The sequence below is a fragment of the Rhinatrema bivittatum genome, chromosome 5, assembly GCF_901001135.1.
Source record: "Rhinatrema bivittatum chromosome 5, aRhiBiv1.1, whole genome shotgun sequence".
Taxonomy (NCBI): Eukaryota; Metazoa; Chordata; class Amphibia; order Gymnophiona; family Rhinatrematidae; genus Rhinatrema; species Rhinatrema bivittatum.
This window is the reverse complement of record NC_042619.1, coordinates 122,555,229-122,568,220: the sequence shown is the minus strand read 5'-3', so window position 1 is coordinate 122,568,220 and position 12,992 is coordinate 122,555,229. Positions and strand designations below refer to the sequence as shown.

Sequence of the window (12,992 nt, the reverse complement as noted above, 5' to 3'; positions counted from 1 at the left end):
GGGTTTTAGGAGTTTAAAAATAATTTTTAAAAAATCCTTATATGCAAAGACAACTGTGGTCTTCCTATTTATTAATAATTTGATACACACCGCCTCACATAAATCTCTCGGTGGTTTACAATAAAATGGGACTGCTAACCACAAGGTTCAAGGGACTAGTACATCAGAGTACTAACAGGGCAGTGAAACCTGTAGTGCACCTGCAGCTTTCTCTCTTCTGTTGGAAAATAGACAGCTCAGCACACTGGAGCTATGTTGTTAGCAAACTGACCAGAAGCCATGCTCTGCTTCCAAATTAAGGTTTGTTTGCTTTTTCAAAACTACTTGAACAAGAAACAACATTAAACAGTAAACCTTCCAGTAAAGTCAGCCATTACTGCAGGGCTAAAGACAAGATAAATTGGAAAAGGACTATCACCTCTGAACGGTAAACGATTTCATATTTGACTGAAGTTTAAAAAAGAATTATAAGTAGATGGAAAATGCTATGAAAAATATTTTCATGCGTTTTATTCTCAAGGTCGTCTTCCAGGCGTTTTGAATCTACGTCCTGCCATATTCTTTCAGTGGCTGTTCCTAACCCAATATGTGCGGGTTTCAGCATCTTTTGCTGGCTGCTCCCTCAACACAAGTAAGGTGCTCGCGACAAACCTCACCTGATCCTGAGCAGGACTTTGTGAACATGAATGTATTTTTCATCCACCAGGAATCTCAGGTCTGCCGTTTCAGGATTATCAAACTCCTTCTTCAGAGACTGGGCGACTGTCAGATGTTCATCTGGTTCTAAGGCAGGAAGGACATTACTGAGTTAGCCACAACCAGCCCTTCCTTTCAACAGGAAGGCTGAACTGTATCTTTTTCACCAAATGTTCTAAGGCGTAATATTTAGGTAAATTTACTATAAAGCCAACATGTTGAAACTTAAATTAGAAAAGAATATTTTGATGATACAAGTTTCTATAGTCACATTCTAGGAGGTGAGGGAAAGGGATGAGAAAACACTCATTTTGCAACTTTACAATACATCTAATACCATTTACTCCCTTAAGCTGTCAAAATTAAAAAAAAATGAATTAGTCAAATTTTGCTTGGCTTACAAGCTGATTTTCAGATGAAAATCATCTTAAATCTAGCTGGTCAAATCTTAGCCAGCTAGATTTAAGACTCTTAAACAAGGTTACCTAAACTGAGCTGTCTAGTGCTGAAAACCAGTGCTAGCCAGGAAAGCCCTCTCCTACCCATCCCACTTAAAATTAAAGTATAGCGCCAACATTTCCTCCAACCCCTACTTACGAAGTGTCAATGTGACAAAGGAATAGTTTGGGGGATATGGGGAGAGGAGAGGGCAGCTAAAAGCCCAACTTAAAGAGGTAAAACAAAAGGCAAGTCCCAACAATAGCCTCTTTATCCACAACTAACATAAAGGAGTGAGGAGGCTGCAGAGATCATCATCGATTTCTTTGCCAGTAGGCCTCCTGTGCCTTGCAGCTGAAAGAGAATGGCCTCGGCCATGGCATTGATGAACCCCACGAAGGACAAGTCCTCGGGTGGCGACCGGCGCCGCTCCTCTGGAGGGGAGGGCTCTGATAGGGGGTTGATGGAATAGTCTAAGGACAAGTCTGTGGAGTCATCACTCCAGGGGTCATAAGGCCCCTCCTCCTCAATGGGACCAGATTGTCAAGAGCAAAGTCCATGAGAGGTATTGACCCTGGGTTCCAAAGGCTTCGGAGGCCTCAAATGCACCGGTAGTACCGATGGGTCCCCTGATATATGAGGGGACCAGAGGCCATGGTAGGCCGGAGAGATCCAGCAAAGGCTCGGGGAACAATGGGTGAGGGAACACAGTACTAGCCATATCTTCCTCCTCCTCGGATCCAAGAACCGGAATCGCTCCAATGGAGGCATCGGTGGCCGATGGGGGAATCGAAGACCCCTCGGGTACCAGTTACGTCGGTAGGGCACCCAAAAGGATGTCCAGACGCTCCAGTAGGGGTGCTAGCATCGATGGCAGAGGCTCAGGCACCGGTAGCTGAACTCTTTGAAGAGCTTTGAGCACCACAGACTGCACCCTGCAATCCAACTCCTCCTGAAAGTCTGAAGTGGCCAGAACTGATGGAGGGGGACAAGGCATTACAGTCTCTTCCTCAGGTCTCTGAGATGGCGCGATGCCCTGCACCGGTGTCGGTGAGGAACGGCTAGGGCTACTGGAAGCACCGGAGGATGGGGCCTCCAACGGCCAGTGCTACTTCGATGGTGGCTCGGCAGTCGCTGATGACGCTCCGGAACCGTGCATCAACGGTGACCGTGTGTCTATGCTTGCGGGATCTTTTCCCGTGCTCGGTCCAGTCCTTACCCAGTGCTTAGGAAGCTGACGACCCAGATGTCCTGGAGAGCGGGGAGATCGAGGATCGATCCCCTTCTCCCTGATCCTTGCAAGTACTGGCGAGAGGGAAGTGGGTTGGATGGTTCCTCACGATCTCTTGGCAATGATAACACTGACATAGGTGCGGAGAGCGTAGATTTTGGGGCCCCAAACAGCTTCTCCATTTTATCAAGGCGCACCCGACGCCCCTTGGGTGTCATCTGGTCGCACAGGCGGCACCCACGGACGTCATGCGAGGCCCCCAGGCAGAGAATGTAAACCTCATGCGGATCCGTGATGGATATGGTCCGCACCGACGAAAACCGGTCGACGCCATGAAAAATAACAGATGTGCATTCGATGACTGGCAGTCACCAAGAGGCGAGTATGGGGAATCAACCGCAAAGTTGGCAAAAAGTAAGAAATTGACCTACTGCACCAAGAAGGCACCGACCACGAAGGGGAACCTGACTAGGAATTGGAGAAATTACTCGAAAATATTGAGGAAAACAGTGAAAGAAGATCTCCACAGACAGCGAGGCAACTGTACCGCAGAAAAGGAGAGACAAATGTTTTCTGTGCCGGGCTCCATTGGATGTCACCCAATTGTGAGGACTACCATCATGCTTTTCCTAGGATAAAAAGACAGCAGATCACCACCAATGCACATCCTATTGAGAAAACACAACAAATAAGGTGAGGTAATTTACTAGCCTACATGCTGGTTAAATACCTCACCTTGGTCACACACACAAAATCAACCTTCACCAAGTACAGAAAGACCACAAATTACAAATACAAAGACAGAAACTGAAATGGAAAACCAAAAAAGCCACTCTGCATGCAGTACAAAACTGGAGAAATGGAAACAGAAATATAGCACCTAACATAGTACCAGGATCTGCAATAATGCACACAAACTAATCCGCACACAGTTACACCTGCATTATGGAATACACTCAAATGGAACAACCCTACCTATAAAAAGGCAACACTACAAATATTAAACCAGGCCCTAAACACCAATACATCTCCTATTAGGAAAATAGAAAACGCCAATCTGCTATAGATCCTCACATAGTTTTATAGTTGTAAAACTATATGGATAAATGTTTCAAACAGCTGATGAACAGAACATCTAACAATTAAAAACTCTTAAAAATTATTAAAATTTCTCCAAACACCAATAAAATATTTCAAAACAATAGACACATCACATGATACCCAATAATTAAAATGGCAGTCAATCAAGAAAAATGAACTTAAAAAGCCACTTTTATTTACCATCTCCAGCAGTTCCACTCCTTTCCCTGGCAAACCAAACCAGAAGGAGCTGCTAAAGCTGTCCTCAAGGTCCTCTTCCTGAGGGACCCCAACCAGTCTCTGTCACACACACACACAAGTCACATCCTCAGGACCAGTTTCTGTCTCTCACACACCAATCTCCCCCACCAGTCTCTCTCTCACACACACACACCAGACATCTCCCTGATCAGCATCTCTCACACATACACACGTCACCTCTCTAACCAGTCTCTCTCAATCACATACATGTTCTCTCTCTCTCTCTCACACACACACAGAAGCAACCCCCCCCCCCCCACACACACACACACACACATGCGCGCACAAACACACACATCAGTCACAGTCTCAGGACCAGTTTCTGTCTTTAACATACCAATCATCTCCCTGACCAGTCTCTCTCTCTCTCTCTCTCTCTCATTCACACACACACACACACACACACACTCACTTCCCTAATCAGTCTCTCTTACACATGGTCACCTTTCTGACCAGTCTCGCTCAATCACATACATGTTCTCTCACACACACACAGAAGCACCCTCTCCCTCGCATACACATATCACACACACACACACACAAACAAAAGCACCCACTCCCTCGCATATACATCTCACACACACAAAAGCACCCACTCCCTCGCATATACATCTCACACACACACACAAGCACCCTCTCCCTCGCATACACATCACACACACACACAAGCACCCTCTCCCTCGCATACACATCACACACACACACACAAGCACCCTCTCCCTCGCATACACATCACACACACACACACAAGCACCCTCTCCCTCGCATACACATCACACACACACACACAAGCACCCTCTCCCTCGCATACACATCACACACACACACACAAGCACCCTCTCCCTCGCATACACATCACACACACAAGCACCCTCTCCCTCGCATACACATCACACACAAAAGCACCCTCTCCCTCGCATACACATCACACACAAAAGCACCCTCTCCCTCGCATACACATCACACACAAGCACCCTCTCCCTCGCATACACTTCACACACACAGAAAAGCACCCTCTCCCTCGCATACACATCACACACACAGAAAAGCACTCTCTCTCACATACACACTACACATACAAGCAACCTCTCTCTCACATACATACCACACAGACGCAGAAGCACCCTCCCCCTCACATACAAACCACACACACACACACACTAGCCAAACTAAGAGAAAATGTAAAATTCTTAAGTATTTAAACTGAGCAGAAGCCATAATGGAATTAGAAAAGTAGTGAAATTTAATATAAAAACAGAACGGCAATTCTGTATTTTGTGCTAGGTTTATTGAAGCTTGTTTGTGTAAGATTACTTTGTTCATTGTTGGATATGCCTTTTTTGCTATTGCAAATAAAAATGTAAATTAAAAAAAAAAAGTGAAATTTTAATACAGTCCCTGTTTAAAAGATTTATTTCTCAATTAGAAAGAATATAATGAATGGAAAAAATTATTAAAAGGTATAAACCAGACAGGTTATTAAATCCATTTTAATTTAAATGAATCATCTCTTAGCAGATGTTTTATATACATTGTGAATTGATTTAAAATTATTTTTTTTAATGTGAGTATTTATGTTACAGAAGAAAAAAGGTTGTCCTTTTCTTCATATAGAAACTGTAAGAAAGGTTTTTTCCCTTTTCAAAAAAAAAACCCTCACATTTTTCCAGTTTTTCTATCATTAGTATAAACAATGTAGTCTATGAATCTTTATATAGAATCTTAAGCAAAAGCAGAAAAAGATTCATGGGGCCTTGCAGGGTTCCCCTTTACACCTACACCACCTCTGGCACTCCCCAGATGGCCTCCTGGTTGCGCCAATAGTCTTACTCCCTCACCTTGCTAGCCTGCCCCATAGTGTGGGGCAAGCGAGCAAATGATGCCTATTGCCTTCCCATCAGTTCACGTATATGCAAGTAACAGGGCTGCATCTTGTTCTTACACTGAAGGAAACATGGCTAAAAGCTTTACAGATCTGAGCACACAAGGTGGGAAGGAGACATTGTCCGGTACCAAAACAATACTTAGAAGAGGGATTACCAGAAGAGCTAACAAGTAACCGACGTTGAAGCCAGAACAGAGAGGACAGAATTGGTGTTGACTGCTGTTTTCAGTCCCTGTGCTAGTATCATTTGAAAGAAGTTGGATGACTGAAGCACAGGCATCAGGATACCCAATGCACACTAATGAGCATCAAAATCAAATCCTAATCAGCTTGTGCTGGGGGCTGACCTCTGTCTTATCTCTAAAGGGCACTGTGGTATCCATAAAGACCGTATCAAAGTACTCCTTGAAATCTGGTGGATAACCCCTTTGGAGATTAGTATGGCTTCACGTCTGTTTCTCAGTTTTTCCTTGTACATTACATTCCTTGAAGAAAAATGTCTTCAAAGTTTGATTCCGCATCAGCTTCCTCATGCTGGAGAAACAAACCAACAACTTCAAGAGATATCCATCTACGTGGCTCCGAAGCCTCTGCTTGTCATCACAGGATCTGCCCATACTATTCAAAGGGCTTGTAAGGAAGGAGGACACAACCTTAAGAAAATGAATGTGTTGAGAAATGTAATGTGTGATAGTTGTGTGTACTCTTCTAATAATGCACTGTACATGCAAAGGGTAAAGTTTTCTTTTAAAAATAGTAAACGAGATTGATCAAAACCTAAACTGGTAACCTAGCTTTGTTTACATGAATGGTTATTAATATTAACATAGGGCTCAGTTCTGTGAAATTCAGAGATAGGCAAAAATTAGGTTCGGGTGTTAATATCTACAAGACAAAGCTGAATTACCTCAGAGGCAGCCCCAATCTCTGAAAATAATGACACTGGACAAATGCTTCCAGATATTTGGCAGTTTTGCACAGTTCAGGAATTTTGCAAACTTAAGGTCGGGAACAGCAAGCACAAACGAACAGTTTATTTTATACAAACTAAATCACAAAGGTTAGATTTCCTATTATACTGAATTTAACAGGTCTTGTATTTTCCTTACAGCCTATTCAAATTCACAATGACTCAAAGTGCTATCTGACAGACAGAAAGATACAAGCATGCATTCAACGATATAACCGACCAGAGGGCTGGCAAGCACATGAACACTCTCCTCAAAATCTAGCCTACTTTCATTAGCAGAGAAATGTGAATCCAAAATGCTAGCAACCTTTTAACTGGGTACCAAAGTCCCAAAGCAAAGAACATCAAGCAGTATTGTCTGAATTATCAAGAAGGTTCCTCACCCAGTAAAAATGTTGCTAGCAGTAATTTATGGGTTTGACAGTTGCTTAGTTTTGATTGATTGTAAATATTACTACTCTTATCAGAAGGCTTGGGGGTAAGTGCATGGAGCAATAGTTACTACCCTTGAGAGAAACATGGGGGTAACCTGCACGGTGCAGCAGGTATCACCGTAAGAAGCTTGTTGGGCAGACTGGATGGGCCATCTGGTCCTTTTCTGCCATCATTACTATGTTACAATGATTTGGAGAGTGTGGGATCTATATTTAGAAACTAAACAAACAGTCATTGATTGAAAGAACTGATGAATTATTCAAAAATATTAAAATAAAATATACCTCACACCGTGAGCTTTCATTCTGGCCTCTCTCTAGTTTATGTCCCCTCCCAATTCAGTTAGCCCAGTCAGTCATTGCAGAAACAGTCCTCAGCCAGAAATCATGTACCAGGACTCTGCAGTCATTGGCCCAAAATCCAACCACTGGGTGTTCCCAGTGTTCCCAGCACATGATATAACTATGGCTCCCTTCCCTTAGGGGCTATGAACACTGCCTCCAGCATCTTTAGTTCTGACTGACCCAAGCCAGGAATCAAACCCACGTCTATTCGCACAGCAGTGCACGAAACTGCTAACGAGCGAGCCTAGTTTGACGTCCCATACTAGAAAATAAACAGAATCTCATTCACTGACTTTTTTTTTTGGCTCACCTACAATGAGGAGGCGCCACATTACCGCAGGGGTGGAAAAGCAGGCGAAGACGTCATCTGTACAAGTGAAGTGGGTGAGGTGAGGCACTACCACAGACTGGCCCCGGCACTGGCCCCACATGTACACCTGGCCACTCTGGGTCCTGGCAGCAGATATGTGAGCAGAGTGGCAAGCAGCAATCTCCGTGACTCTAAGTTCAAAAGCACACACATGGAAAGGAGATAGAAAACATTTCAAATACATGTTCTTCCATATACAGTGCAAGACAAAAAAAAGAAGGCTATGCTGACAAGTTTGGGTCCAAGTTTGACTAAACATCTAAGACATGCATGAGGAGGAGGTTACCAAAAATTCTATCCGTGGATTAAATCGCTTCCAATTCCAGTTTGCACTAAAATACCTCCATAGTTAAGACACAATAAGGACATTTTTAACACACACATTGATTGGAAGACTCCCATTACTGAACACAGCATTTGCTTCTTTAAAACCATATTTATATCAAACCTCTTCCCTTTTGCCATTTCACAAAAGGCATAGATAAACACCCAAATGATTCATGTCTCCTGCTTTGGGCTTTCAGCTCAATTGGAACTGGGGGCAGAGATCTAGTAATATTAGCCTTCATTCACAACCACCAGGGGATGTTTACCCTCTGGTATTTTCTTTTTAAATATCCCCTCCCAACTCATGTAACCCAATCCCTGGAGCAACGGTCCTCGGCCAGATCCCTGTAATCAAGAGCTCTAAATCTGTCCATTAGGTGGTCAAACTGTGCGATGCCTGGGACTCTCCCCACAGGGGCTGTGAACTGGAAGAACTGATACCTACTTAGTTCCAACACATAGGCCATCATCACAAAGGGAAGAGATCTACCTGGACATCGCAAAAGACATCCAGAGAAGGGCTTGCAAAGGCAAGAGAGACTGTGCTCAGTTCTAGATAGAAAAGGACATTGCTGAGGTAGAAGCAATTCAAAGGCTGGTCACCAAAATGGTGCATGGCTTGTACTATAAACCAGACACAGCTTAACCAAAAGCTAGTGGGGGGACTGCAGGTGCCACCTTTCATCTGCTGGAGTCAGAGTAATACTGAAGGGATGCAGAGGGTGCTCCAACCTATTAGAGGCTGTCCTTACAGTTTTTGCTCTGACTCCATCTGCTGGAAGGGGGACATAACCCACTGTCTGGACTGATCCGGGTACGTACAGGGAATGGGAATTTCCCTGGTTAACTTTGCACAAGAAATTCAGTACAACCTACCCAGGTGAGTCTGCAGCTGAATATACTTGGGTAGCTTTAGGGCAGTTCTTCCTCTGAAGAGACGTACCTGGTAACACTCCATGTCAGTGCTACCTGACTAAACTTAGAGCCTGCTCCCCAGAAATATACTTAAAATCAAAATCTATGGCAAGCGATCTGAAGCCTTTAGAGACCTTTGTACAATCCAAGTGACAGAAGGGAAGCCACAGCATTATTATTATTATTGAAAATGTATATCCTGCAGCCTCCATAGTTTGCAGCAGGTAGCAATAGTACGTACGTAATCATAACTGTAACAATATAGCCGTAAAAGTTATTACCATGACACAATTAGGAGCTGGGTAGGTCAAGGCACAAAGACATAAGGAATTCACTCCAAGGTCACACAGAGTAAGCGGAAGGAGAAAGGCACAGGCTTGGGCCCAGAGACTCTCTCTTGATACATAGTTTAACGCTCTAACCCTTTCACCACAAACGCTCCTCCTTTTTACTCTTCTCTGAACAGTCAGTGGTTCAATAGTGTTTCTGTGCGCCAAAGCTGCAAGCACCTTGTTAACAAGTGCAGTCCAAGGATTTTTCAGCACAAAAGGTTATTGACCCAGCATCCGACATCAATCTTTGAATCAGATGGTTGCCTACGAATGGGCCCACATGAATAAGAGCCTAGAGTTTAGATGCAGAAAGGAGAATGAATACTCATGGGGGAATTCTACACAAAAATTTAAAATTCTGCAAAATTTATATTGATCAAATAACACAATACACATCACAGTCTTTGACTCATTAATTTAAAATGTAATACAGAAAAGTTATTACTCAAAGATGCAGAGTTTTAAATATTTTTAGCAGAGTTTCCCTAGAAGTACACTGTAAGAGTGTCCCTTCCGCCTCTCTTCTTACTCCCCTGGCCAGACCTCTCTTCTTTTACTCCCCTGGCCAGACCTCTCTTCTTTTACTCCCCTGGCCAGACCTCTTTCACTCTGCCACAACTCCTCCGCCTTCTACCATCTCTCCCCTTCCCCCTTTAGGCTTAAACTCAAAGATGCAGAGTTTTAAATATTTTTAGCAGAGTTTCTCTAGAAGTACACTGTAAGAGTGTCCCTTCCGCCTCTCTTCTTACTCCCCTGGCCAGACCTCTTTCACTCTGCCCTCTCATGCCACAACTCCTCCGCCTTCTACCATCTCTCCCCTTCCCCCCTTTAGGCTTAAACTCCTTTCACTATCTTCACTCCCCAGTCCTCCACTTCCAAAGTTTGACCCCTCTCTCATACTGCCTCTCACACAGGCTTCATCCCTCCCTCTCTCATATACCTCCCCCCCACCCCATACAGGTTCCCTCTCTCGCGCACAATCCCTCAGACAGGCTCTCTCTCTTACACACCCCTGCACACAGACTCCCTCTCCTTCTTACACATATACCCACACACCTTGACACAGGCTCCTTCTATCACAAACACGTACTCTCAATCCCTCATACACACTCACCAGCGCCCAATCTCTCACTCATTAACACAGATCCTCACAGTCTCTCCACATTCACACACACTCATGCACTCTCACACAAGCTCCCTTCTCTCTCTAGCACAAATACTCATGCACCCTCACATAGGCTCCCTCTCACACATCCACACCCACCCTTATCTACTGGCGCACAATCCCTCAGACAGGCTCTCTCTCTTACACACCCCTGCACACAGACTCCCTCTCCTTCTTACACATATACCCACACACCTTGACACAGGCTCCTTCTATCACAAACACGTACTCTCAATCCCTCATACACACTCACCAGCGCCCAATCTCTCACTCATTAACACAGATCCTCACAGTCTCTCCACATTCACACACACTCATGCACCCTCACACAAGCTCCCTTCTCTCTCTAGCACAAATACTCATGCACCCTCACATAGGCTCCCTCTCACACATCCACACCCACCCTTATCTACTGGCTTACTGGGCCTGTCATATCTTCCTGCACTTATCCCTCTAACCCCCTCCCACAAAATGCTTTCTTCGCCTCCTCTCTGCACATATACCTATGCTGTTTCTCCCCCTTCTGGCAAAAGCAGCTCTTCAGGGATGGGGTCTGCTCAAAGCCGCCGGGCCTCAGTCATCTTCGCCGCAAGAGGAACAGCCTCCACTCGCAGCATGCCGGGGCCTGGCAAATTCTGCACAGATTCTGCGCAAGAGGGGAACTCAGTGGGAATTCTGCGCTCCACACTAGGGCAGAATTTCCACAGGACTAAATGGAGGGCAAAGGTGGAGAAGGGCAGGCAGGAGAGCAGAACATCCACAAGCTGTCTTCAAACAGTTTATTATAGGCCTACACATAATACTGAAACAAGCTCTAGTAAACCATATCAAGTCATTCAGATGTATGTGAAGGGCTGTACAGGAAAACCAGCTTAAAGGACTGGCCACAGCGACCCTTAAGGATCAGCCCTCCAAGGGATTCTGGGTGAAGGGGGGCTCCCCTCACCGTAACTACAAGGAATCAGTACCCGAAGGACTAGAGAGGCCCTGGGAAGCAGGCAGGAAGTCAGCCAATGCAAAGCCCTGTTCACGTTTGATGTCGTTTATTATCAGAACTGCAAGGTGAGCAGCTTTTCTTGTGCATTTTGTTTTTGCACTGTAAATAAAATTGCAGGCGAGGAAACAGCTGGAGTCTGCCTCCTTTATCCGCCCAGCTTTTACCCAAGTTCCCACAATGTACGATAGCTTAATGACACAGATTTAGGGTAATTTGCTAGGTACAAAACAGATGTCTCTCTCAGGTTGTATTTCTACAACACCGAAGCAGTACGTTCACAATGTGTCACCATGTACCATAACACATTTCATAATTATACCTTTCTGACTGGGGAACTTAGGCCACCTCTCTTTAGCTGGTTTTGTCTCAGCAGAAACGTGCCGAGCTCAGTTTTCTTGCAACCCATCTTGAAGAAAGTCAGATTAAACCATCAGACTCTGGGATCCTGCTGGACTTTATTACCTCACAATCTGAACAACTGGACTTGTACAGCAGATACTGCTTGTTGTCAATAAAATCTGTGGTTATTTCAGACACCATGCTAGAATGTGCCAAATCCCACGAGAGCTGTAGGAAAAGGAATCTACTACAGCATCAACTGAAATAACAACAGGAGTGGCCTACTCCGGTCCTGGAGAGCCCCAAACAGGACAGATTTTCAGGATATATGCATGAGGGAGATTTGCATACTATGGAGGTAGTGTATGCATTCATTGTGGATAACCTGAAAACCTGATCCTGGCACTTGGGGACCGGAGTCGGCCACCCCTGAGTAAGAAGACATGACTAGATGGATTTTCTCTAAGAGCAGGAAGGGTAATTTTCAAAAACAGGAGGGTCTGAGGGTACTTTTTAGTGGCACACTTCCTCAAATTTTCAAAGCAAAAGTAGGTATATCAGATTGCTTTGGAAATTTTCATAGTATGCACACAAACTCTGCCTCAAAAAGGCTCACCTGTTCATGTTACGGCACAACTTGTGCGTGTGGATTTACACGCACACATACCTTTTAAAATCAAGTGTGTGCGTGTAAATCCAAAACTCTACCCCAGTTCTGCTACAAGAATGCCTTTTTTTTTTTTTTTGTGCATGCTAAGAACCGGCAAATTGTCTAACAAGCTAATTGTGTGCCTGAAACTGTTGGGCCCAAGAGTAATAAAAAGCCATGGCTTGACAAACCTGAGCTAAAGAAAATACGAAGATAAAGGACCGTTTGCTTGCTTCATTCTGGCCCAGTGTAAGTGGATGGTCTACTTGTGGCAAGCTCCCGCAACCCTTTATTTTTAATTAAAGTGAATGGTGGCTCTGGAACGAGTCCTCATGCAGCACCACAGCAAGCGTGTGGCCCAGGGACCCGCCCCTCTGAACAAGGCAAGCCACTGAAAAAGCACAGTGCTCTGCACAACAGATAGCAGCACGCAAAGCAAATTCAGCCTCTTACTAACAAACAGTTTTCCAGAGTTTTGGCAGCTCCTCTCGTAGGACACAGCATATAATTCACTCACCCAAAAAAAAAAGTGGCTGAGAAGGATGCTGGTGGGGGAAG

General features: G+C 44.6%; 1 protein-coding gene across 5 annotated transcripts in view; it reads right to left on the bottom strand.

The window, feature by feature from the left end:
- The window catches only part of RCBTB2 (RCC1 and BTB domain containing protein 2), a 126,684-nt gene that overhangs the window by 37,796 nt on the left and 75,896 nt on the right, over positions 1–12,992 (bottom strand). For all 5 annotated transcript variants that reach the window (XM_029602863.1, XM_029602865.1, XM_029602864.1 and 2 more), the window contains 2 exons: positions 7,651–7,841; positions 657–783 (listed from right to left, as the gene is read on the bottom strand). In XM_029602863.1, coding sequence (XP_029458723.1) covers positions 657–783; positions 7,651–7,841 — 318 coding nt within the window. The remainder of the gene's footprint in view (positions 1–656; positions 784–7,650; positions 7,842–12,992) is intronic.